This window comes from Pteropus medius, unplaced genomic scaffold (assembly GCF_902729225.1).
Source record: "Pteropus medius unplaced genomic scaffold, Ma_sr-lr_union100, whole genome shotgun sequence".
Classification (NCBI taxonomy): domain Eukaryota; kingdom Metazoa; phylum Chordata; class Mammalia; order Chiroptera; family Pteropodidae; genus Pteropus; species Pteropus medius.
The window spans coordinates 2,128,763-2,156,509 of record NW_024354875.1 but is presented as its reverse complement, the minus strand read 5'-3'; the positions used below and the strand labels follow the sequence as shown (position 1 = coordinate 2,156,509).

General features: G+C 37.8%; 1 protein-coding gene across 6 annotated transcripts in view; it reads left to right on the top strand.

The window, feature by feature from the left end:
* The window catches only part of SP140L (SP140 nuclear body protein like), a 47,160-nt gene that overhangs the window by 3,812 nt on the left and 15,601 nt on the right, over positions 1 to 27,747 (top strand). For 2 of the 6 annotated variants that reach the window (XM_039855921.1, XM_039855920.1), the window contains exons 2-10: positions 13,838 to 14,000; positions 15,116 to 15,284; positions 17,332 to 17,412; positions 18,673 to 18,726; positions 23,350 to 23,406; positions 24,285 to 24,338; positions 25,051 to 25,143; positions 26,927 to 26,980; positions 27,526 to 27,579. In XM_039855921.1, the coding sequence (XP_039711855.1) occupies positions 13,838 to 14,000; positions 15,116 to 15,284; positions 17,332 to 17,412; positions 18,673 to 18,726; positions 23,350 to 23,406; positions 24,285 to 24,338; positions 25,051 to 25,143; positions 26,927 to 26,980; positions 27,526 to 27,579 (779 nt within the window). The remainder of the gene's footprint in view (positions 1 to 13,837; positions 14,001 to 15,115; positions 15,285 to 17,331; positions 17,413 to 18,672; positions 18,727 to 23,349; positions 23,407 to 24,284; positions 24,339 to 25,050; positions 25,144 to 26,926; positions 26,981 to 27,525; positions 27,580 to 27,747) is intronic. The other 4 variants (XM_039855922.1, XM_039855923.1, XM_039855925.1 and 1 more) reach the window with 4 other exon arrangements.

The following is a 27,747-nucleotide window of genomic DNA, read 5'->3' as shown; positions in this document are numbered from 1 at the left end:
CTATGTATTAGGTAGAATTCCTAAGTCTCCCAATCTTAGTAGAGTGGTTTTATATAGTAGGTGTTCGATGAGGCCCAGTGGCACAGTCTTCCTGGTCGCCTGAGCAAGGTACTCAAGGTATGTCCCTTGTGTGACTTGTGTGTACCTTCCTGATATAGTTGAGCCTTGGTTACTGTTTGCACTTCGATGAGAGGGATTGAGCCTTAGGCTTATTGGTTGTGAGGGTTGGCCAGTGACAGGTTGACCCTATGGAACAGGATCCACTTTAGCAGGGCTCTGGTGCCTGCCCAGTCTGCCATCAGGTGTTTTCTCCTCAGATGCAGCCCTGGGTGGTGCTCTCACTCTGTCGCTAAGCGAAGCAGGCCACTGGGTGTGCCAGCCCAAGAGCCTCCTGGGAGGGGCCCCAAGTTCATCTGTAGCCTGTGCACCTCTGGGGCCACCTGGTCAAAGTCACCAAGCAATTTGCAGTTGGCTGCCACCTATGTTGGGCTTATAGGTGCCTCAAGAGGCCAAGCCAAAAACTGAGACTGGCTGCCACTAGTGGTGGGCTTGGGGCTGCTCAGCAAGAGGTACGGGGCACACTGAAGCCAGAGGTTGCTTCTTTGGGTTTTGTGAGCCTTTGAGAGATTTTAGTAAAGTCCTCAGCATGTGCCGAGCCAGGACATTTGATTGGAATAAACCACTGGAGGCATCTTGGGTAGGCCTGCAAGTTGGGAGAGACAGAGTCTCAGGGAATCCTCTGGGCAGAGTGACCTGTGTTGCCCAAGTTGGTAGAGACTCAGATATGGCAGCTGCCTGCATCTGCATGCTGAGAAAGGGGAAGGCTCAACCAAGGAAAGTAGATACTGCCAGGGAGAAAGCCACCCCTCCAGCCATCGTCCGGAGGCCCCACAGCTTAGTGTCTCCCTGTACATCCCTGTCGCTCCTCGGGCTCAGAGCGAGCAAGGCCATCAGCAGTAGGTCAGGACGTGGGCCGTTTAAGAGGAATGTCTGCAACTCTCACAGCCCTCTGCCTCACTCAGCCACAATCTCCACTGGTTTTCATAGTCAGAACTTGTGGGGACTTCTCTCTCCCCGGCACTGGAACCTTTGGGATCCCGTTGTGGGGCCAGGACCCCTCACTCTGCTGGAGCCAGGGTAGGGGGCTCTGCAGCCAAGATAACCCTCCAAATTCTTGACCATCAAACGCTGTTGTGAGACTGGCCATTTCGCGTCTCTGCCCCTCCGACTTGCCTCTTCTTCTGTATGTCCCCAGTTATAAGACTTCTGTTCAACCAGACCTCTCCATATGGTTGCTCCAAAATTTTGATGTAGTTTTGGTGTGATTGAGAGAGGAGGCAAGCACAGCGTCTATCTTGTATGCCATCTCGGCCAGTTACCCCTTAGGTTTATTTTTAATCTATATTTTTGGAGTTGTTACTTTTGAATTTAAAATCATGTTGTTCAAGTTTTCCATGTTTAAAACAAATCATTTAACTCAAATTTCCCTTTACCATTCAGCTCAGCACTTTATGTTTGTGAATACACTTTGAAGATTCACATTAAAATAGTTACTATTATCTTGTAAAATAAATCTTCTCTTTCTAGAATAATTTTCTGCATATTTGTTACATAATTCATTAAATACAAACCTAGGTTTTTCATATTTTTGATGCTATTAAAAATGGTGTTGTTTTATTTAATTATGAATTCCAATTTTTCAATGCTGTTATATACAAAAACAATTAACATTTGTATATTACCTAGCATCCTTTGACCTTGCTATACTTGTTAGTCATAGGAGGGTTTTTTGGCCAATTCTTTAGGATTTCCTATATAGACAATCATGTCATCTGCAAACCAAGACGGTTTTATTTCTTCCATTTCAAACTCTACATTTTAAATTTCTTTTTTTTTCTTCTCTTTTTCTTCCTTCCTTCCTTCCTTCCTTCCTTCCTTCCTTCCTTCCTCCCTCCCTCCTCTCCCTCCTCCTCTCTCTATTCTCTCTTTCTTTCTTTCTTTCTTTCTTTCCTTTCTTTTTTTACTATGCTTTCCAGTACAATATTCAACAAGAGTTGTAAAATGGGACATCTTTCTCTTGTTTTTATGTTAGGGGAAAAGTGTGCAAGTTCTTAACAGTATGATAGAGTTAGTAGTTTTCTTATTCTTATGGATGTTCTTTCTCAAGTCGAAGAAGTTTCTGTCTATTCTCAGTTTGCTGGGAGTTTTTACATGAATGAGTGTTAAATTTTGTCAAAAGAATTTTCTGCATCAGTTGATCTCATCATTCGATTTTTCTTCTTTAGCCTCAATATGCTGGATTATATTGATTGATTTGGAATATTGAACCAGCCTTGCATATCTGGAATAAATTCCACTTGGTCATGAATATAATTTGTTATATATTATTGGATGGAATTTGCTAATATTTTGTTGAAGATTTTTGCATCAATATTTGTGAGAGTTATTGATCTGTGGTTTGTCTTTATCTGCTTTTGGTGTTATAGTATTGTTGGGTTCATAGGATGAGTTAAGAAGTGTTCCCTCTGCTTCTAATTTTCTGGACAAGATTTTGATGAACTGGTATCATTTCTTCCTTAAATGTTTAGTAGAACTCACCAGTGAAACTCTCTGGGCCTGATACTTATGTTTTTCAAAGTTATGAATTATTCAGTCAGTTCTTTTTTAAAGTATGTAAGCCTATTTAAATTATCTATTTCTCCTTGTGTGAGTTTTGTTGTGACATTCAAGGATTTGGCCAATTTTTTGAATTTACCAAATGTGTTGACATAGATTTGTTCATAGTATTCTTTTGTTATCCTTTTAATATCTAGGAGATTAGTGGTGATGATCCTTCTTTCACTGATATTGATAATTTGTGTCTTTATCTATCTATCACCTATCATCTATCTGTTTATTGTTTATGGTTAGTCTGGGTAAAAGTTTGTCAATATTATTGATTTTTTTTAATTTCCTTTTTTCTGTTTTAGGCTTAAATTGCTCGTGTGTGTGTGTGTGTGTGTGTGTGTGTGTGTGTGCGCGCGCGCGCGTGCACTCTCTTCTATTTCTAGTTTCCTACGTGGAAAACGTAGATTTTTAATTTTAGATCTTTCTTCTTTCCCAATACATGTATTTAACAGAATATATTTCCCACTAATTACTGCTTTTCATGCATCACCAAATTTTGATAAATTGTATGTTCATTTTCATTTAGTTAAAGCAATTTTAAAATTTCTCTTGAGACCTCTCCTTTGACACATTTGTTATTTACAAATATATTTTCAATCTCCAAATATTTGAGGATTTTTTATCTATCTCTCTGTTATCGATTTCTAGTTTAGTACCTTTGTTGTCTGGGTACATACGTTTTATGATTTCTCTTCTTTTACATTTGTTATGGTTTGTTTTATAACCCAGAATGTGGTCTATATTGGTGAAAGTGAGTCTCCCTGTAATCTTGATGAGTTGTGTGTTTTGTGTTTTGTGTTTTGTGTTGTATCTTGGAGTATTCTATAAAATATCAAATAGATCAAATTGGTTGACAACGATGTTCATGTGAGCCATATTTTTACTGATTCTCTGCCTGCTAGATCTATAAATTACTAAAACAATGTGTTGAATTATCGAACTGTAATAGTGGAGTTGTTATTTCTACTTGCAGTTCTATCAGTTTTGCCTTAAATAATTTTATGTTGTGTGTTTAGGTAAATACATATTAAATATTGTTAAGTATTCTTGGAAAACAAACCCTCTTTCTCCTTCATAATTTTTCTTGTTCTAACTCTTCTTCGTCTGGAAATAAAATAGCTACTTTACCTATTTCTCAATTAGTGTTAACAGGATATCTCTTTCTCCGTTCTTTACCTGTCTTTATATTCAATGGCTCTTCTTTGTTGACAAGATAAACTAAAAAGAAAATTTTAGTCATTTTGATAATCTCTGTTTTATAATTGGAGTAGTAAGGTCATTCATATCGAAAGTAATTATTGAAAAATAACAAGAAAGATAAAAACAAAAAACAAAGAAAAAAGTAATTATTGACAGATTAATATCTATCATATTTGTAACTGTTTTCTATTCATTGTATTTGTTCTTTGTTTCTTTTTTCCTCTTTTTTTGCTTTCTCTGGTTTTGTTTAACATATTACATAATTCTATCTTATCTCTTCTATTGACATATCAATCGTACCTCTTTTTTACGTGTTTTTAATTGTTGCTAAGATATTGCAACATGTTTTATACCACTTCACCTGTTGCCCAAGTATCTTATAACGAGTATTCCCAATTACTTCCTCCCATTCGTTACGACATTGCTGTTATTCATTGCTGTAATCATTACTTGTTCCAATCTGAGATGTTTGTGTTCTTGGTCAACTGCTAGGATATCACCTTGTGCTTCTTTTCTACCATCTCCTGCGTTGGATCCACAGGTGTTTGATTATTATTACCGGTTTAGTTTTCTGGTTTTCTGGAATTCGTCCCAATGTGTTTTCCTAAGGTTATGAGAGTGCTGCTGAATATTCACAAACAAACAAACAAACAAACAAAAAACTAGAACCATACTAGACAATTTAGAAAATTTTTGTAACATACTAATGTATAAAACAAATGTGAGACAGAAAAGGGCATATAATGCAGAAAAATATATATATGATACAGAAAAAGAAAATCATGTAATATAATACAGTGACAAAAATTTTGGAAGATATGGGTAGGATATATAAATAGGTGGGTGGAATTACATGCTTATGGAGAATTTAGGAAAGAATATATGCAGAGTAATTAAAATAGATTATGTGGAGGGAACAGTAACATGGATGGTAAGGAGAGAGAAATGTTCTAGGAAACAATCAAAATAAGCAAAATAGTGATTGCATAAAATTTTAAGAGCATTTACAAAATTACATTTTAAAAACTATGTATATATACATATGAAGGAATAATGGAAATTTAGGTAAAATATTAAAAATAATGTTTATAAAGTAAGATTTCTCAACCTTACATGTCTGAAGTTTGTTTTGATTCACTCTGAGCTTTGAAGGGCTGGCTCTAGAGTCACAGTCATTGAAGAGATGGCTTGATCTATTCTCTATTATTCCTCCATAGGTTACTTGCTTCTTAATTCTTTCTGGAAGCTTTAAGTTTTTCTCTTTGTTTTTTGGTGTTGTCATTTCATAATGATGTACCTTGGAGGCTCTTTTAAAATTAATTTGTGTAAATACTCAATTATGCCCTTTCACAAAATTTATGATCTTTTACTTCGTGGTATCTCTTTAAGTGATTCTATTGAAATGTTTCTCCACTGCATTTTCTCATCCAGACTCCTTAACTCCAATGATGTGGCTATTAGAATACCTAAATTAAGCCTTAGCCGCTTATATTTTCTCCAAGTTTACTCTTTTTTTTTTTCATTTTAATCTTTTTAATCTAATTTTCTGGAGTATTTCCTCAGTTTTATTTTATAACCATTTTAGTACATTTTTTAAAAAATTTCAAAATCATTTTTAAAGATATTGAAGTCTTTCGATCAAGGTGACAGAGTAGGAATATGCTGTGCTCACCTCCTCTCAGGACATCATCAGGATTACAACTGAACTACAGAACAACCATCATTAGACTCTCCTGAAGTCTAGCTAAACAGAAGTCCTATGACATACAGAAGAAGCTATGTCAAGACTGGTAATGGAGGCCTGGACTCTGAACTGGTCCCATACTCACATGTGGCAGTTAAAAGTCAAAAGAGATGTCTTGGCTATGGAAGTCCCCCATGAGGAGAGAGAGGCCCAGGCCCCATACCAGGCTTCCCAGCTCAGGGTTCCAGTGCCAGGAAGAAAAGTCCCCATAACTCTGGCTGCAAATACCAGTAGAGATGGTGGCTGAGTGAGATGGGTAGATCAGGGGCTGGAGTCCCAGGCATTTCTCTTAAAAGGCCCATGCACAGACTTACTCACTGACATACTCCCTCTCTCTGAGCTGCAGAGCTGGGATAGCAGCTCAAAAGGAACCAGCTACATACAAGGAGAAACTGATTTATCCAGCTTCAAGGCGAGGGCTGGAGGGGCAGCTTATTCCCAGACAAGTGCTGGCAGGAGCCATTGTTTCTTTGCTAAGCCCTCACACCACCCAGGTACCATATCTGAGTCTCCATAAACCTGACTACCCTGCTCTGAGACCCCGATTCTTGAGACCCTGCTGCATCCAGCTTGTGAGCACCCAAACCTCTTCTAGCCAGTGGACCCTCCAAATAAATGGCCTGACTTGGCTTATACTGCAAACTTTCTTAAAATCTCTCAAACATTCACAAACCCAGAACAAGCACCATCTGTCCTTGGCATGCCTCATAACTCTTGCTAAGAAGTCCCAAGCTCAGACAGCCTCAGTGTGCAGCTTAGCCTTCCCTAAGCACCTTTAAGCCCAGCACAAGTAGCAACCATCTGAAGATCACTTTGTAGAGCATACCATAGGCAGTGGCTGAGCTTGGCCAGAAAAAGAGTTCCTCCCAAGAGGTCCTAGAACCAACCTACCAGTGATCAGCTTCAGACCACAGCAGAACACTACCCAATCACCTCCACAAATGACACGCCCAAAGAGCAGACTCAGAGCCCTGCTAAGTGTATTCTGATCTGTAGAGTCAGCCCCTGCACAACACCTGTTTCATTGTAGTCATGGCCAGTCCTCACAATCAATTAGCCTGAGGGTCAATCCCTCCCACTGATGTGCCAACAGCAATCGAGGCTCAACTACAGTAAGAGAACCCACTCAACTCACATAAGGGACACAACTGAAGCACCTGGCTCAGGTAACTAGGGAGACTGCACCACTGTGCCCAATAGGAAACCTACTATATAAGGCCACTCTACTAAGACTAAGAGACATGACAATCCTACTTGATATATAGATACAAAAACAGGGAGCAGCCAAAACGAAGAGACAAAGAAACATTTCCTAAATGAAAGAACAGAACAAAACTCCAGAGAAAGAACTAAATAGACTGGAGACAAGCAATCTACTAGATGCAGAATTCAAAACATTGGTTATAAGAATGTCCAACAATCTCAGTGAGAACTTTAACAAAGAGATAGGAAACATAAAAACGAAGATAGAAAACATAAAAAAGAACCAGTCAGAAATGAAGACTACATTAGAGGTAATAAATAGGAAATTAGATGAAGCAGAAGATTAAATCAATGATTTAGAAAATAAGGTACCAGAAAACACCCAATCAGAACAACAACAAGAAAAAATGAGAATAGTTTAAGGGGCCTCCGGGACAACATCAAGCATATTAACATTCACATCATAGGGGTACCAGAAGTGGAAGAGAGAGAACAAGAAATCGAAAACCTATTTTAAAAAATAATGACAGAAAACTTCCCTAACTTGGAAAAGGTAGTAGACATACAAACTCAGGAAGCACAGAGAGTCCCAGCGAAGATGAACTCAAAGAGGCCCAAACCAAGACACCTTATAATTAAAATGCCAGAGGTTAAATACAAAGAGAGTATCTTAAAAGCAGCAAGAGAAAAACAGTTAGTTATCTATGAGGGAGCTCCCATAAGACTGTCACAGATTTGTGAACAAAAATTTTGCAGGTCAGAAGGGACTGGCACGAAGTATTAAAAGTGATGAAAATCAAGGACCTACAAACAAGATTACTCTACTCATCAAAGCTATCATTTGGAATTGAGGGACAGATAAAAAAGCTTCCTAGGCAAGAAAAAGCTAAAGGAGTTCATTATCACCAAATCATTACAAGAAATGTTAAAGAGACTTTTATAAGAAGAAAAATATAGATAAAAAATATGAAAAATAAAATGACAATAACTACTTGTCTATCAACAATTACTTTAAATATAAATGGATTAAATGCTCCAATTGCTAGACATAGGGTGGCTGAATAGATAAGAAAACAAGATCCTTACATGTGCTACCTTCAACAGACTCATTTCAGTTTAAAAGACACACAGATACTGAAAGTAAAGGATGGAAAAAGATATTCATAAAAATGAAAAAGCTGGGGTAGCAATACTTATACCAGAGAAAATAGGCTTTAAAACAATGGCTATCAAAGGGACAAAGAAAGACCCAGTAATCTGGCTTCTGTGTATTTATCTGAAGAGACCCAAAACACTAATTAGAAAAGACATATGCATCCGTATGTTCATTGCAGCATTATTTGCAATACCCAAGATATGGAAGTAACCTAAGGGTCCATCAGTGAATGAATGGTACATTTATACATTGGGATATTACGCAGCCATAAAAAGGAGTGAAATCCTGCCATCTGCAACAACATAAATGGACATAGAAAATATTGTGCTGAGTTGAATAAGCCAGACAGAGAAAGACAAATGCCATGATTTCACTTAAATGTGGAATCTAAAAACAGAATAAATGAACAAACAAAACAGGAACAAACTCATAAATACAGAGAACATTTTGATGGTTGCCAGACGGGAGGATGTTGGGAGTCAAAGTGGAAAAGGTGAAGGGATTAAGAAGCACAAATTGGTAGTTACAAAGCAGTCATGGGAATGTAAAATATAGCATAAGGAATATAGTCAATAATATTGTAATAACTATATATGGTATTAGATGGATACCAGATTTATCAGGGTGATTATTTGTAAGCTTTATAAATGTCTAACCAGTATGTTTTACACATGAAACTAATATAATATTTTATATCAACTGTAAAAAATGTATCTAAGACCACTATCTCTTTCTGTGGTAGTTTTATTTTCTCAGCATAATAGAGTGAGATATGTATTCTCAAAGCTCTCTAGAAATATTATTTTGGAGGAATTTTTCTCTTGGTTCCTACATTATCCCTGTTTATAAAGTAATTTTTCTCTTTCTTTAATGTTATTTTTTTTTACTCTGACATTGGAGAATTTTTTGAAATGTCTGTGGACTTGTGGTTATCTGTTCCTACTTAAGAAGAGGCTACAGAAATTAACCAATAAAACTTACTATTAAAGAATAAGGAAGGAAAATTACATAAATATCTCAGTGGAAACGTTTGATAAAATTCAGCATCTGTTTATGGTAAAACTTGCAACAAACTAACAATAGGCAGAAACTTCCTTGATATCATTAAAAATATACATATATAATGTAAAAGAACCCTTGCACTTTATGGTGAAGCTTTTTCTCTAAGATTGGAAACAAGGAAGGGAAATCTGCTCTCACCACTTATTTTGACATTGTATTTAAAATCTTAACCACTGCAATAATATAAGAAAAAGAAATAATTTGGGGAAATTTTGTTTTATTTTGCCAATGATAAGGTTGTTTTCTATAAAATCCAAAGGAAATTTGTAATGCTTTACTGGGACTTACAGGTGAATTTATAAAGATTATGAATACATGGTTAATCTTTTTAAAACCAGTGCTATTTCTATACAATAGCAATAAAGAGTTAAAAATTAATACCATTTAAGGTAGCATCAAAAAATGTATAATAACAAAGGAACACATTTGATGAAAGATGTGCATGACATCTATACTGAAAACTATATACACTGTCAGCTAAAATTAAGGAAAACTACAAAAGTGGAGAGTGATTCAGGCTCAATATTGTTAAGATATCAATTCTCTGCAAATTTATCTATAGGTTAAATGGAAACCCAATAAATACCCAAAATACTTTTCTTGTCAAAATTGACAAATTGATTCTAAAGACATGTGGAAAACCAAAAGACCTAGAAAAGTCACGACAATCTTTCTCTAGTTGAATTCAAGACCTCTATAAGCTACAGTTGGTTGTTAAGCCAATATGCTATTGACATAAGGATAGATAAGTAGATCAATAGTACAGAAGAGAAAATCCAGAATTAGACCCATTAGTTTTTTAATATTTTCATAAATTTGAGGTAGGAAATATTTCTTAGTACACTAAAGTTAAAAAAAACACAAAAGAAAAAGAATGGATAGATTGGACTTCATCAAAATTAAAAATTTCTCCGCATCAAAAGACACAGTCAAAATGAAAGGCAAACCCCAAACTGAGAAAAAATGTTCATAAGACATATATCAAACAAAATACTTCTATCTATAATAGAAAACAAACCCCTACACATCAATAAGTAGAAGACAACCCAATAATATAAATGGACCAACAACTTGAACAAACACCTCATAAAAGAAGTATGTCAATTTTCAATAAGCATATGAAATTATGATCAACATCATTAGTCATTAAAGAACAGAAATTAAAACTGCATGAGATATCACATCACACACTAGAATGGCTAAATTAGAAAACCTATTTCAAATAGACTTTGACACAGTTTGGAAGGTTCTAAAACAGTTAAACATACTTCCTACACAGTGACCCAACAATTCCACTCCTAGTTATTTACCCAAGAGGAATCAAAACATTATGTTACAAAAAGGTTTATATGAAAACAGCAGCTTTACTCATACTAGTCCTAATCTGGAAGTAAACCAATTATCCATCAACAGGAAAACAATTAAACAGATTGTGATAAGTACACACAATGGAATGCCACTCAACAATAAGAACAAACTTCTATTCGTCCAACAATATGGATGATGAGCAAAAGAAGTCCTACAAAAGCATACATGATGTATTATTCCATATATGAAATCCAGTAACAGGCAGCACTAACATATGCTGATAAAAAGACAGCAGTGTTTGCCACTGAGAGGCTGCCTGGCTCCAGGTGGTCAGGATGCAAGTTGAGGGGACACACCCTGTTCTTCATTTTTCAAATAACACACCAGTTTTCAGCACCATGCCTCCCATTCAATCTCCGTTATCTCTTCAAGATTCCACAGGGCACACTGGTTGCTTTCCTGACCACTGAGAGCAACTTTCTTCTACAATAGCAATTAATGCTCCTCTGACCACTTTTTTGTCCTATAGATTTTGGTTGAAATCTCTCATTTGCCCAATGCCCCCCTGCCATTCTCATTGTCATCATTGTGAACCCAATTTGCTTTAATGGAGTTTTTAATGGAAAGAACAAATGTTTCTCTTCAATCTGCTATCATTAACCAGAAACTCATTTTTTACAGAATTTGTTACAATAATGTGACATTATTATTCTCTGATGCAAATCAGGTACTAGGAAGTGCCAACAATTCCTTTCTAATTTCACAAAGGAAGCTTATGATTTTTCATAACATTTAGAAATACATCATGGGGATTAAACATTACTGTCAAAGAAATAAAACAATCATCTAAGAACTAGAATTAGGTTTACAATTAGTATTGTAAACCAGACTCAGGTTTACAATTAGTATCACAGAAACAGCAGCCATTTCTGAAAGTCAGATGCCTAAAAAGATTCACCACATACAATAATAGACAGATTTATATGAACACAAAGCAGACATCCCAGGACAAATGATTTATATTCTTGTGAAATTTCAATTTATGCCTTATCATATCATTATCAAACTACATCTTATTATTTATTAACTAGATTTAAAATTTAGGAATGGCTGTAGGTCAGAGAGGGGACACCATGTATTTATCATTCTGAGATTTATTTTCTCTTAATTGTTAAGATGCATTTTTAAGGTTAGATTCTATTGTTATTCCATTATATTTTATTCTTCTGTGGATGACCTGTTTACTCCATCTCACTTTTGTACAAATTAAAATTTTTTTCTTTTTTTAAATTTCCATCTCCTGCCCCCTCTCCTTTGACAACCATCAGTTTTTTCTCCATATCTACTGGTCTGTTTCTCTTTTGTTTTGTTTATTCATTTATTTTGTTGTTGCTGTTTTTAAATTCTGTGTGTAAATATACTCATATGATATTAATCTTTCCCTGTCTGACTGATTTCACTTAACATAATACCCTCAGGATCCACCCATGTCTTCTCTAATGTCAAGATTTCATTCTTTTTTATTGCTGAATAATATTCCATTGTGTGTGTCTGTATCACATCCTCTTTATCCATTCATCTATTGATGGTCATCTAGGTTGCTTTCATATCTTGGCTATTATTAGTAAAGCTGCAATGGATATAGCGGTGCCTATATCTTTTTGCATTAGTGTTTTTGTTTTCTTCAGATAAATGCCCAGATGTCGTGGAATTGCTAAATCAGATGGCAGCTCTATTTTTAAGTTTTCGAGGAAACTCCATACTGTTTTTCATAATTGCTGCATTAATTTATAATCCCATCAACAATGTACAATGGTTCCTTTTCTCCACATCCTCACCAGTACCTGTTATTGGTTGATTTATTGATGATAGCCATTCTGATAAGTGTGAGGTAATATCTCATTGTGATTTTAATTTGCATTTCTCTGTTGATTAGTGATGTTCAGTGTCTTTTCATATGTCTGTTGCCCCTCTGTATGTCCTCTTGGGAGAAATGTCTATTCAAGTTCTCTGCCTATTTTTCAGTTGGATCGTTTGGGCCTTTTTTGGTTTTAAGTTGTATGAGTTCTGTATATATTTTGGATATTAACCCTTTATCAGATATATCATTTATGAATAACTTCTCCCATTCAGTAGGTCGTCTTTCACTTTGCTGACGATTTCCTTTGCTGTGCAAAAACGTTTTAGTTTGATGTGGTGCCGTTTGTTTATTTTTTTTATTTTCCCTTCCTGAAGAGATATATACAAAAAGACATTACTAAGAGTGATGTCGAAGAGTTTACTTCCTATGTTTTCTTTTAGAAGTTTTATAGTTTCAGGTGTAATATTTAACTCTTTATTCCATTTTGAGTTTATTTTTGTATATTGTGTGAGAAAGTAGTCCAATTTCAACTTTTTTTTGCATATATCTGTCCAGTTTTGCCAATACTACATATTAAAGAAACTGTCTTTACCCCCATTGTATATCTTTGTCTCCTTTGTCTTAGGTTAATTGGCCATAAAAGCTGGGATTTATTTCTGGGCTCTCTATTCTATTCCACTGACCTATATACCTACTTTTTGACAGTACCATGCTACTTTAAAGCATAGTTTGATATCAGGGAGCATAATACTTCCCACTTTGTTCTTTCTCAGAATTTCGTTGGCTATTTGGAGTCTTTCGTGGTTCCATATAAATTTTAAGATTAGTTGCTGTAATTCTGAGAGAATTATTTTAATAGGGATTGCATGGAATCTGTATATTACTTTAGGTAGTAAGGACATTTTACAATATTAATTCTTCCAATCCGTGATCAAGATATATTCTTTTATTTATTTATATCTTCAGTTTCTTTCTTCAATGTCTTATAGTTTTCAGAAGACAGAGCTTTCGCCTCTTTGGTTAAATTTATTCCTAGGTGTATTATACTTTTTGATGCAATTGTTAATGAGACTATTTTCTTTCTCCTTCTGATCATTTGTTGGTGGTGTATAGAAATGCAACAAATTTCTGTATATATAGTGTCTATGTCCTGCAACTTTACTAAAATCATTTATTATTTTGAATGGGTTTTCTTGGTGAAGATTTTAGGGGTTTCGATATATAGTATCATGTCATCTGCAAACAATAAGAGTTTTACTTCTTCCTTTCCAACTTGGATGCCTCTCATTCGTTTGTCTTGTCTGATTGCTGTGGCTAGGACTTACAATACTATGTTGACTAGAGATTTTTAATAAAAAATATTCCAGATATGTTTAGGAGAAGATATATTTACAGTGGTTTTGACGGGGACAGACTGGACTTTTTCTGTCCTATGTATGCCTTTCCTATCCTCCATGCTTCCTTCTATAATATCTTTGTATATTGCTTCAATTCTGTTTATTCTTGTTTACTCAGAAAAACTTATTTTATATATGTTGGTTCTTCACAGCCTATTCTTCATATGTAAAATATTACAGCCTCCACAAGAATCTCAAATTATTGGTGACCATTTTATCATTGTACCTGTTGTCCTTAGGATGTCTGCAGTAAACCAGAATATAGACAGAACGCTTGTCTGTGAGATTGCCCTCAAGCACTTCAAAAAATATAAAGTGGAGATTTCAGATGCAATAGAAACGACATTTCCTTTCTTGGAAATTCTCCGTGACCGTGGATTCATCACCAATAAAATATATGAAGTAAGTGAGGCTTATTATGTCACAAACTGGTGAGCCATCCCCAAACTAAATTATGCTGTGATATTCTGGAATCAGATATCAGGGAACAACGAGCCGACTGAAGAGTCTCTTATGAGTGGGGACCCTCTCAAGTATGGCTGTAAGCATACCTATAAGGCAAAAAGGGAGAGGAGAAGCGAGCATCGCCAGAGACAGTCCTGCTCCTGACTGCAGGGATGGTCTTCCACGGTGCCCACTGGAGTCAGGGACCGTAGCACCGGAGAGAGGCTGGATCTGAAGCGGTGTGCTCTGTAAATGTATGACACCTTGTAGGAATGCATACAATATAGCATAAACTAAGAATTAAAATTAATTTTAATGAATGGATGAATACACTTAATGAATTGAATTAATTAAATAATAATTAACACAGCATTTCATTCCAATGAACATCAGTGTAAAATCTTAGATCTGAGAACATTAAAACCCACAGAGGACCAATGTCTTGGTAGGACAAATTTGGAAATGGTTGCTTGTAATCTTTGTCCAACAATTTTCAGGTTTTTTTCCTTTTTTTTTTCTTCTCTTTTGGTATTTCTGAAATCTTGAGATTTTGGTTAATTTTAGCAAAAGACACAGGTGGAAATATAGAGATGCCGATCTTCTCTTTCCTTATGAATATGCATTCTTCATGGCCAAGTTTGCAGTATGGGGAAAATCATTATCTGGCTTCTTTGAACCATGTAGGCTGAGTCGATCCTGGGGTATGGGCATGGATCATCCGGTCAATAGAATAGCTTCTCATCACCTGTTAAGTCTATTTATAAAACATTTTACCAGGCTCTGAAAGGGTTACACATCATTTAACTTGAACCCATTTTTATTCTTCAAAATTGTTCTTTCTTTCATCTAACATAAACAAAGGTGAGATCAAATTCACAAATGGGCATTTTTAAAGAATAAGGATTTACTTGTTTTACTTAATAGCCATACAAATATATAGAAATTCTAAAACTTTACATAAGAAAATACCTATGTAAGGAAATTATAGTACATTAACGATAAAGTCACTTTATAGAGCACTTTGATAACTTGGAAGTCTTTGTTTATATTTTCTCTATTCAATGGTTTTTAAGGATTCTCAAGATTCTTGTAGAAACCTGGTCCCTGTACCAAGAGTGGTGTACGGCGTTCTCAGTGAAGTGGAGAAGACATTTGACCTGTCACTTCTGGAAACATTGTTCAGCGATGTCATCATGAAGAGCTACCCTGCTTTAAACCGCATTTTTGAAAGCTTCAAAGCTGGTAAATAGGTTTATTACCTACTTTCCATTGTCCAAGGCCAATTTTTTTTTTTACAAGTATTTGTTGAGCATCTACCATGAATCACACACAGTGATGAGAAGTAGGGATATAGCAGTCGAGATACCAAACATGTCATGAGCTGTCTCCAAGCTTGTTGTATAATGACTATAGTACAACACTCACCTGGATGTCTGCTTAACTAGGCATTTAGATTCATAAGACAACCAGACCCAAAGCTTTACTTAGAAGGATAAATGACAGGAAATATAGCATCCCAGGAAGGCAGCATCAGTTGCTCCTCTCCCGGGGAACTCCTTGCAGTGGCTGACACAGCGGTCCACCACATTGACTGCTACCCGCCTCGAGTGACAGTGTAGCTGTGGGTGTAGGATCCACCCTGGCTGAGCAGCACCACACTCATGGGAGTCAATGTGTCATATAACTACTCCGTAGTGAAAACTTTCAGGGACCCCAAGAGTCATCACACTGAAGGAAGACGTAAAATGTCTTATAGTTTACAGATAGTCCCTCCCAGTCCACATTTGGCCAGTTATGGGTCACTTTTCACTCTAAACCCAGTGTTGGCCTAGTAATACAGAAGGGAGACCACCTTCATCATGTGTCCAGAATAATGAGCAAGAAAGTTAACCCGAGGTCTAATTTGCTCTTAAAGAAGGAGAAAGGGTTTTATTAACTCTTTCTCCACAAGGGGTGAAACAAACATTAATCGCAAAATCAATTGCTCTGCCAAAACCGGTTTTTGTACTATACAAAACTACAGGTTTGATTTACCACTTTTTCCTGAGACTCATGCTTTATACTTTTTAATTGGTACTCAGTAAAGAAGATGCCCTCCCGTAAATTTTGTCTTACTTGCCTAGAAAATGTTTTATTCCAACACAGTTTAGTATCAACCAACATCTCCAAATAATGATGGAGAATCCACAGGAAAAATGATTATATGAACCGAAGAGGGCAGATGCTACAGGAACAGGCACAGAATGTGAAAGGGTCCAGCATCTCTGCAAAACAAGGACAATTAGATTTCTCTCAATCTGAGAGTGAGAAACAAATTGTGAGAGTTGGTTCAAAAGGGATACATTTGAAAAAGATTTTGAAAGGTCTGGCATCTAAAACCAAGGAATTTCAAATCTATTCATATAACATTAAAGAGATGCCACAGGTTATAGGTTTATAAGCACAGGTTTATTATCTCAAGAGGTACCCCTGCCATCAGCACTGGGCAATGTGGGCCCACCTCCTTCCTAAGCTCCTCCTCTCCAGGTTCTCCCCAGACACTCACTCCGGGCTTCTTGGTTTATTTCCTTCCTTTATACATTTGCTGGATCACCTACATGTCCTGACCTTCTCTCCTTAGCAGATTCCCAAGTCCATGGTCCAAGCCTCTTGGTTTCACCACAATATGCACTCCCTGCTTGCAGCTTCAGAGGGTGTCCTTCCTTTGTTCCTGAGATCTGCCCAACCCCCCTACCCCCACCTGGAGGTCTTTCTAATTCCTCCAGTGTCCTCTGGTGTCTCTTTGGGAAAGGCTCATCCTCCCCGACCCAATTAACTTCACCCTTCTCTTGCCCAGCTGCTTTTTTAAAGCTCCTGAGTTGTCTCTTTTATACCCATGTACCTCTATAGCATCTTACTTTTTCTCCTAAGAAAACTCCTCTGTTTCCTCCTTACAGTTTGAACAGGTCAGAATATTTATTTCACTTCTAGTATTTATTTTGACATATGCTTTCCCAGCCACCTGAATTTTTTTTTTTTACATGAGTAACAGGCTGTTTCCACGACTCCTTTATCCTGACATTCAGGTGGCTCCTTTCTGTGGGGGTCACATAAGGGCTCCCTTATTGGAGGTTCTCCTTTTGTCCCAGGGATGAAGGGGGAACTTCACCATGAGGACTGGGACCCGTTGAGCTCTCAGTGAGCTCAGCAGGTCCCAAGAGCTAAAAATTCCTAAATGTGTAAATTTGAGATGTTGTTGTGGTATCTGATGGAGATGTCTAACCGTCCTCTTCTCTCTCCCTCTCTTCAGTGATCCAACAGGGAACTTGTCAAGAGAGTGATGAAAAAGAAAGGAAGGAGAACTTGAATACTCCAAAAAGCCTTGAACAAGGTGATTGCAACTAGATAAAAATTGATTCTCATCTGTCAAGAGGAAAGGAGAAAGGAAGGTGGGGGTCTGAGTCCTGAGTGGAGAAGAAAGGTCAGGGCACATGGAGAAGGCAGGGTTGGGCATTTGTGTGAGCATCTGACCAGAGGCCAATCCTGGAGGAGTAGCTATGATAAGAGACCCATTGGCCCAATAACCAAGACAAAAAACCAGAAACCCGATGTGCCAGTAAACCAGATTTAAAGGGATGAGGAACTGGAAGTAATTATAATTTAGAAAGATGCTACTAGGAGATCATTAGTGTGAAGCTGCGAAGGGCTAAAACTATGACCTCAAGGTCAATGTTGGTGAGAAGACTCTTGATGGCAGGAGAAGAGACTGATTTAAATGTGTGATGTTGTTCAAGAGCAGGAAATTCAAGGAGAAAGACTCATGTAGAGAGAAGAGAGGAAGTGGTTGTGGTGTGGGTATTAGAGAGAGAGAAAGAAGGAGGGGCAGTGAAAAGTAGAGGAAAGGGGTAAAAACACAATAAAAAACAACCACATTATCAGGAGCTCGCTTATTGAACATTGGCTCGGGCAGTCCTGGGTTTAGCGCTCACAGCTGCCATTGACGGGTGGCATCACTAGGTGCCCATTTTGCAGAAATCAGAGAGCTCATGTATGTACCTGTTCTGGGGTCACACGAGCAGGATGAACCCGGTATTCTGAAGCCAGAGCCTGTGTTCTTGACCCTGTACACACACAGATGAAATCACAGAAAAGGCAGGAACATGAGACAAAAATTGGGAAATAAATGCAGAGGGAAAGATAAAGAAATAAGAACACGAGGAGCTGAGGAAGTGGAGGAGAGTCAGACACAGAGCCTCCCGGAAAGGCCAGCAAGACGGCGTGAGCACACGTGCAGAGGGAGGGTGTGGGGGGAGGGGCACGGGAAGTAAGGTAAGGCGACCAGTCAGGGGCAGCTCTGGAGGCTAAGGCAGGTTCACCATGGCAATGAGTGACAAGAAAAACTATTGTCCATTACCTGGGTGGCTCGTGGACGACACTCAGCGAGATCACCTGCTGACCCTCCCAGAAGAGTGTGTGGGTGATGGCAAGAGTTGGGTGGGACCCGCCAGGTCCAGATGGACTCTGTTTTGATACCTTAGGGAGAGGGATGTGTCTTCAATACCAAATTTATAAAGATTAAAAAGTGATTAGGGGAGAGTAGCACAGCTCACACCTTAATTTCTGAAATAAACTTCTAATTTTTGCCACCTAGGAACTGGTGAAAACTACCTGACTTGGATCAACACAAATGCCTCACATTATGATGGTCTGTTCTTGTTGATTGTTCTGTGATCCTTTGCTATTCTGGTCCTATTGCTTGGGTGGGTAAGGGTGCTGCTTCTTTTTAATACTCATTACCCAGAATTGTCCATCTTGCCTCTGCAATTTCTCTAAGGAATTATAACAGCTTTCATTTCCTTGGTTGTCTGGAAAGGTTTCTCCTATCTTCTTTAAACGCATTTGCTGCCGACTCCTGACAATTCTGGGACTTACTGCCCATGTGCCTGGCTTCACAGTTTTCTGCATCTGACTTGCTCACATCTGGCTGTGGCCTCAGTGCTTTGGTGTTACGTCCAGCAGCAGCCAGCGCTGCAGGGGCAGATGTGAGGGAGGGGTGATGAGTGTGTTCCTCCTGGGCCAGGGTTTACCTGTTGAGTCTCTCACACAGGACCATGGGCATCAGGTGCCTCCCTTGCAAACTCTCTCCCATCATTCCTGGGGCTGCAGGCCAGGAGCTGCCTGCCAAATACCTGATGGGCCCCTGAAAAAACACTTTGGTACTTTAGTAACTAATAACGACAGCTTACATCTCTTGACTTCTCCTTAATCTATAACATTCTTAATAATGTGATTAAATTATTTTAAATACAATTCATTTAAGACATTAATCAAAAGAGTTAATTTTCAGATCAGTCACAATATCCCTCATAATGATATAGGCAATATTTAATCTTCTCAAACACCTTAAAAGAATGGTATGTCATCTTCGTTTTTCAGAGGAGAAAGAATGAGGTACAGCAGTTTTTTTGTGCAAGTTCAGCCGCTGAGAATAAGGACTGAACTCTGCTGTTGGACACCGATTGATGCGAATAAAATAGCTATGCATCAAACTGTGGTTTAGGTACAACCTCACCTGAAAAAGGACGCTCAGAGGACCTCTCTGAAACAGAGCAGATAAATGTAAAGAGAAAATATACAACCAATGACAACAAGAATGCACTAGAAAGCCTACAAGTGAAGGAACAAGGTGCTCAAGAGTCTGAGCCAGCAGATAAGACTGAGTGGCGGAGTGTGATGAGTATGAAGTAGAATTGGCAGGTGGAGGGACTCGGTGTGGTGGGCATAATTACAGGAGAAGGACCTTGGTAATGACAGGAATGCTTAAGATGAAGAAAATAAAACGCAAAATTGATACAGAAGCAGTATTCACAGGTCACATTAATAATTAAGAAGCAGAGACGAACAGGAGAAAGTAGGAAACATGACAGAGAATGGGTAAACTGAAATGTCACATAGGGGACAACAGGGCCAGGCGGAGGAGACCCTCGGCACATGGAAGGAAGATCTCACACTTAGCACCTTCTCGTGTCCTAGACATAAACTTTGCTTTACCCTAGACCCTACGCAGCCCTGGGGACAGTGATAAAAATGTGGAGGAAATGAGTACGACGAGAGAAAGATGCAGAAGGAAATGAATACCAATAAATTTTTTAAATGGGAGAAGCACAAAGAGAGCTATATAAAGAATGAGTAAAAGACAATGAATGAAAAACTGGTAGAAAGTAAAGAGAGAGAAGATAAATTGCTGACTGATTTGAGGTGACAGTCACCAAAAAGAAGGCACAAAAGGCTGTCCCCAATACCACTGAGAAGGTAAAGTGTCCACAGTGATCAGAAAGGCCCTGGAACTCTCTCAGATAAAAATAGGGCTCGCTGCAGGAAAATAAGAACAAAAACAAAAACGAAACAAAACAAAACAAAACAGTTAAGAGAGGCACAGAAAGAGAGACAGAGTAGAGCAGCAGGAAAGGAGAGAAATCGGAGTGAGCTTTCCCCCTGCAGTGTAAGTATAGGGAGAAGGGCTTGTTAATAGTAGTGAGGGGTGCTCACTCCTTTTTAAGGAGACAAAAATAAAAATTCTCCATTTATTACAATTTAGTCCAGGAACAGAGCTACCCAATCATGAAAACCAAATCAATTCCTGTTCTATATATCTGGTGGATATATAGCAGGAAAAGACATTTTTTAACCCAAAAGTTGAATGGCAAGCCCAAGCAAGGACTGACTATAACCAGGCATCTGACATAGTAATAAGCCAGGCTGACTAAAAGAATGTAAAATGTAAATCGTGGTACCAGGCAAAGGTTTGGGACATGTCATCAGAGCCCATGGAGTCAATCCAGGTGGCCTTGGTTAGATGTAGCAAAGGGAGGGAACCAGCGCCTTATGTAGTGAGTTCAGTAGAAGAAAGTCCACAGGAATTGGAAAAATGCCAAAAACTCAGTGGTAAATTTAAGTATTGATGTCAAAAAGTATAGTTCTCTATTCAAAGAAGGGGAGATATTGGGGCCAGAGTTAAAGAAAAGGGGAAAAATCAAATAGCCAAGGTATTCATGAGAGGAGAAGCAGAAGAAACACGTGAAGACGAGGAGAAGTAGAAAGAGATACCATCGCCAGAAACAGAAGTAATTAGCAAAAAATGGGCTGAGCCGAGAGAAAACTGAAGAAGTAAAATGAAAAGAAAAAAAGAGGTAGAATGAGAGTGGAGGTCAGAGGTAGAACAAAGATGGGGTAAGAGGAAGATTGACGGTAAAGACAAGAGGTAAAATAAGATGGGGTTAGGAATTACATCGAGGGTAGAAGTGAGAGGTAGAATCAGGGCGGAAGGAAGAGGCTGCATAAGGTTGAAGGTAGGTTGGGGGCGGAGGTAAGAAATAGAATGAGAGTAGGGGTAAGAAGAGGTGCGGGAGGGGCCAAGCTGCCCTCTACGCATGAATTTCATCACCTTTTGTGTAGGACCTGGAACAACCTGCAGGTCACATACATTCAGGCACAGAGCTGGGTCACCTGAGTTAGCATAGCTTCCAGGTCTCCCTAGAGTTCTCATTATGGGATTCCTATCCATGGTCTCTGTGTCCCCACCATGAGACCCTAAAAGGTTTTGCTCCACTGTGCAGTGATGAGCAGTGAGGACTCCACAGAATCCAGTGATGGAAGCAAGCCCCAGAAGCCTCCACCTGGAAACTAAGAAGGAGGCCTGGTAAAAAGGTGGGAGAGAAAGGCTTGGGCTGCAGAGAATCGAGTTAGAGCTATTGTTTCCTGAGGAAACCTATTCTGAGTTCATCCTGTACCATGGAGCCAGTTTATCCTGGAATCTCAATGTCTTCATTTTACTTGACCTTTTTGGAATGTGTAAAGCAATAAGAAATCATTATATGAGGCCTATTAACTGATAGGTCCTATAAATCGACCTATGTGTCCATATATTGATTATATAGTAAAAATAGGCTAGCAAAGTAATGAGTTGGTTTTAAAACTAACTAGTTGCTATGACAATAAAGTGTTGGATTTATTGGGTGATTTCTACAGAGAAGAGAAAGCTAATATTTCTTTATTGGAAGGTCATATTGTTTTCTGATCAACAACTGAATTGTGTCTAAAGACAACTCATCCAGCTCTCTAGTGTTAGCAGAAATGGATAAGATGGTTTGAAACCCAAACCACTGTTTTTACAGACTTCTTCAGTAGGTCATGATATACATAGTGACTTTTCAAAGGACCTTTGCAAATAGTGTCTTACTTTTTCCTTTGCAACAACACAGAGGGGTAAGCAAGATAGACATTGTTACCCCTGATTCTAGAAAACACAATCGCATACATGTTTCAGGTCTTCTGCAAAGTCTCCTGGAGATGAAGGGAAAGACAAGACTAGTGTCCTGGGTTCTGCTTTATTTCCTTTGTGAAACTGGAGCTTGAAACAGTTATCAAAATGTTGTTTCCTCATTCCTATATGCTGCATGAATTGCCATAAGATCTGTAGCTCTTTAGTGTACAAACTGGTGATTTGTTTTCCCTCTCTACTCCTTCAGAGATTATTAGAAACATGTCTATTTATGGAAATACACTAGGAAAAGATCTAAGAACAAAGAAAAAATTGTTACCTGGTCTTGATGTTACAAAACATCAGTATTTTAAATAATGTAGTCATTCAATTGCTCACTAGAACTATCAATGGAAAAAGTAAATTTGCTTTATTTTTTAGAGTGCACATTCTTTTTTTTAAATTTAATTGTAATTTTAAAAAAATTTATTTTATTATTAGTTTCAAGTATAAAGTACATTGGTTAGACATGTATATAGTTTATGAAACAATCCCCCTGATTATAGAGAATGCACATTCTAACATGTCTTAGTGTAGACAAACTGCTCTAAAAGGTGGTCCCAAAATAGATCTATGGCTCAGATGCAAAAGAAGATTATTTCTCAGCCTTGCAAACAGTTCAAGGTTGGCAGGGGGTAGAGGAGAATCGCTTTCTTCAACATAAGATTCCCAAGGTTTCCCCACAAAAGAAAGAGGATGAAGCGTGAAATAACAGTAGAAGGGGTAAGAGAGAAGTGTAAGAAGGTAAGATTTGAACAGAACAGAGCTTCCCCCTGCCAGTGAATTGTCCCTGCTCTGGGGACAGGGCACGGAGCATCACTAACCTATAAGGTGGTTCAGAAAGGCAGACCAGGGTGGCCTGGATGCAGGCTGCGATTTGCATGAGTTTTCAAGATTTTTTTCAAGTTTTATTAGGGTATTTCCTGCTGAATTGGTTTCTTGATCACACACTAAGGCATCTATAGAATTCCATTCCTTGTACCATGATCAATAACTTTGAATCCTTAGAATCAAGCGAGAAAGAGCTCCAAGAAGCCACCTGCTCAAGACCCCCGATGGTACCAGGTAAGAATATAAAGATTGCATTCCTGGACAGCAAATATCCAGAGTCTAAATGCAGAGCCTGTTCTCCTGGTGAATTTTATTCTGACATTCTCCATATGCCTTGAGTTCGATTACTTCTGGGTCACCATTTAACTTCTTTGACCCAATTGGAAAATGGAAGGAGGCAAGAAGGCATTATAAATTGTTGTTTAACTGAATGAGCCAAAACAATTGATATACAGAAAATGTAGCAATAACATGCTAGTAAAATGACAGTCTTTTTTTACTATACATTATCATATCTAGTTATGCTAAAGAGTTGAATTAAGGTACTTAGCGTCTACAAACATACTTCATAGTCTATAGAGCACAGTAATTACTGCATTCCACTATTTGTTGGTAATATTGTCATTAGTACCAGACTCAAAAAATCTTCAAAGAATAATTTGTGTTGCTATTTAATTGTTGATGGAAAAAATGGCTTTAGACCAACTACTCTCAAACCCAAATTATAGTTAAACTATTGACTTACATTGTGATTTTTCACAGGGCTTTTGTGAATAAAAGTTCATTTTGCTTTCACAAAAACCTTAGTGGGGAGATTGGGTAACTAGGTTATCCAGTCTTCCTCTTACCCCCAAATTCGATATATCTTTTACCTTTATAGATGATGAAACTGGAGCTAGTAATGTTTAAGGGTCATTTACAAATTCACATAGAGGGTAAAAACGAGAGCTGGCAGGAACTCAGCATTATGACCCTGGGCACAAGAACTGGGAGGAGAGGGAAATGATCCTCAAAACATTGTTATCATCACAAGCCCATCAGCCTTGTTAGTTGTCATAGAATATGTAAGACTGCTGTGACCAAATACCTGTTTTCTCCCTTTTACTTTGTAGAGCCCATAGATTTGAGAAAATCGCTTCCACCTGGGAAAAGACTTTGTAAAACAAGTAAGAGCAAATAAGCACCCTTCATGGTTACAGATGAACAATGTTTTCTACAAAAGATTCATTCTAATTCTTTGCTATATCCTTCAAAGTAAAATATAAATGTTTTAAATTAAGATGGTTTATATTTTAACTTTTGTATTAGGCTAATAGCTGTAACAAATAAACCCAAAGAAGTCAATGATTCAAACACAATAGAATTTTCAGTTTTTTCTCAGGTAAAAATTCCAAGGAGTTTTAGAAAGGGGAGGGGTTGGTTCTAGTTCACTAGTCATTCTGGGAAGCAGCCAAGTGAGAGCTCTGTCTTCTTTAATACCAGGTTTTCATTACTGCCCTGGGAGAGAAACAGAGCTAATAATACAATTACAGACACCAAAACAACAAAAATAAAGCTACATGTAAAAGAAAAAAGATAATCCCGTGCAAAAGTCAATGGGCCTAGACAAAGCAGCGATGCCTACTGAGAGTGAAATATCTTAGCCCTAGCCTCAGGGGACAGGAGGGACAAAATACTGACTTATAGTCACGTGAATACAAATAGCAGATCATGGACGTCTGAGGGAGGGAGGGTCTTGCCCTGGTTTTTCAGAGTTTCCCAAGTTTTCCCTCTGTTGATTCCTTTGTCAACAAAGCAAGCGGGTAAGAGGAAGACTGGATAATCTAGTTACCCAATCTCCCCATTATGACCTTCAAAGGACATTTGCTCCTCCTGCAGTAAGAAGACGTGGAGACTCTTCAGAGTCCAGTGTGAAAAATGAGCATCCCGGAGCCTGGAGCCCTGAGCTGAGAAGTGATCCTGATGAGAAGGGTAAGGACTGCCATCTCTGGGCCCCAGGACATCTGGAGTCTGAGTTCAGGGCTCCTGTTTTTCTGAGCACACATCACAGCCCAGGAGCCATTCTCTGCATCCATCCCATGTGACCGTTTTGAAAACTGCAAAGAAAGAAATCATTATGAACTGAGGCTTAATGAGGTGGCTCTAGTTGAATAGCAGTGCTGTCTTACTACATGTTCTCAGACACATTATTCCCCAAAGTATATAATGATTATATAATGATTATATAATGATGTCCACCCTTACTTACCACACATTTCGCAGAGAGCAGAGAAATGGGACAGTAAGCTACTTGTTCATTTTTGTCACAAACTTGTTTAAAACTCAATAAACTCTGGTCCTGCTCTTTAATTATTTACAGAAGGAAAACTTCTGGTTATTACCATCAAATTTAATTTATAACTTTTCACAGATGCCCCTCAACATGCTACTGGCCTTATAATGATATTTGAAAGTATCTTTGCACAAAAGATACCGTAAAGAAAACCTAAAAGATAGGTCAGATAATTGTTGTTCCCCCATTCCACAGATGGTAAAACTCCCCTACCAAAATTTTTAAGAATCTTTTACATATTACTCATAGAAATTTACCAGAAGAGGCAGAATTAACAGCCCAGACTCCTAGCAAACATCTATAACCCTTTATTCAAACCCTCGGAGATCAGAAGTAATGTAATAAAGTTTTATTGTTTTAGAAAGACACTTTGGATTATATCCTATATGTTACAAAACATCCCAACAAGGTATGGAGAAGAACCCCACTCTCAAATATACTATATTAATGTTTCTGCAGCAAATTATCATAATTTGCAAGTGTGATAAAGAATTGTATGCTGACTTATGGCAACTCAAGTCCAGATTCACTGCCAAATTAGTTGGCTGCAAGCCTATGGGAAAAAAAATGTTGCTTTTTAACACTTCTTTGATTTTCCATATAGGCTAAGTGATTGTAGGTCTTTACTCCATTTGGTAGTGATCTCTTTCCTTTAGATGGGAAGAGACAGAGAGGGTTATCACCACATCTTCATGTTCCAAATTTTCTACAGTGCGAGGAGTCATAAGATTTAACTCTTTTAATTATAGATTACTGGCTGTGTTTTCCTTTACTCCCAAATCCTATGGACATTGAAAGCAAATCTATTTAGGGGACAGGCAAGGCATAGAAAAGATGGAAGAACAATTAAACACTCTTGATGTAAAGAAGAAATGTCTTTCTTGGCTACAAAAGCTTTATTTAAATATTTTTTTTTTGTTTTCTTTATTTAAATAAAAAAATAATTCATTGAGGTTTTAGATGACACACATTCTATGTTTTGCATTAGGTGGGCTGAGCTACTTGTTACAAAAGTTCAACGGCACAAGCGCAATACAAGTTCATTTTTTCACACAAATAAAAGGATTAAATATTTCTGCTGCTCTCCATGGTCACTAAGGGCCCAGCCGAGGGGGCTCTGACATCTCACAAAAATTTTAAGATCTCAACAGATAGGATATGTGTTCCTATCCTTGAGTAAACTGCAGTACAAAGGGATTTAAGAGAGTTTTCCAAAGTGCTGTTGGGAAATAGTGGAAGACCCAGAGCCCACCCTGGACTCCTACTTCTCAATTCAGTACGGTTTTAGTTCTTTCAGAAGAAAGAGAGAAAAAACATTCAAACATCTTTATTAAATTCAAGGCTTCTACAGTATGAACCATCCTAAAATTTGTAACTTTTTAATTCATTTCTGTTTTCTCACCAACTCTTGTTATTTTCTAGGGACCGTGAATCTTGGAAAGAACTCTACATTAGGAAAATCCAAGGGGAAAAGAAGTAAGAATTAATAAGATTTTACTTGCTTTTGATGTGAGAAATGAGTTTTTTAAATGCCAGAATTTCATCCTAATTGTTGTTTATAATAATGTGGTAGGCAAAATGATAGCGCCTTGAAGATGTCCATGTCCTAATCCCTGGGACCTGTAATATGTTATCTTACATGGGAAAAGAGACTTTACAGGTATAATTAAACAAGGGGCCTTGAGATGGGGAAGATTATCCTGGATCAACTGGGTGGGCCCAATAGACTCCCATAGGCCTTAAAAAGTAAAGAACCTTTCCAAGCTGTGGAGAGAGGGAGAAATACCTGTGGACAAAAGGTCAGAGAGATGCAGAATTGCTGGCTCTGAAGATGGACTCATATTTAACAGGATGAGTCCTCTTGACTACATGAAGGTAATAATATATCGCTATTGTAGAAAAAAATAGCAAATAATAATATCTTTCTTAATACTTGCTGTCTCTCACTAACATTAAGATCCTAATATTTATGCATTTTATTTATTCATTTCTGTTTTCTCACCTCCATTGCTATTTCCTAGACGCTGTGGATCTTGGAAACAACTCTGTCTTAGGAAAACGCACAAGAAAAAGAAGTAAGAATAAGATTTTACTTGCTTTTGATGTGATAAATGAGTTTCTTAATGCCACCATTTCAACATTATCATCATTTATAATACTGTGGTAGGAAGAATGGTGGTCCCTCAAAGATGTCCATGTCCTAATCCTTGGTACCTGTAATCTCTTATCGTACATGGCAAGTG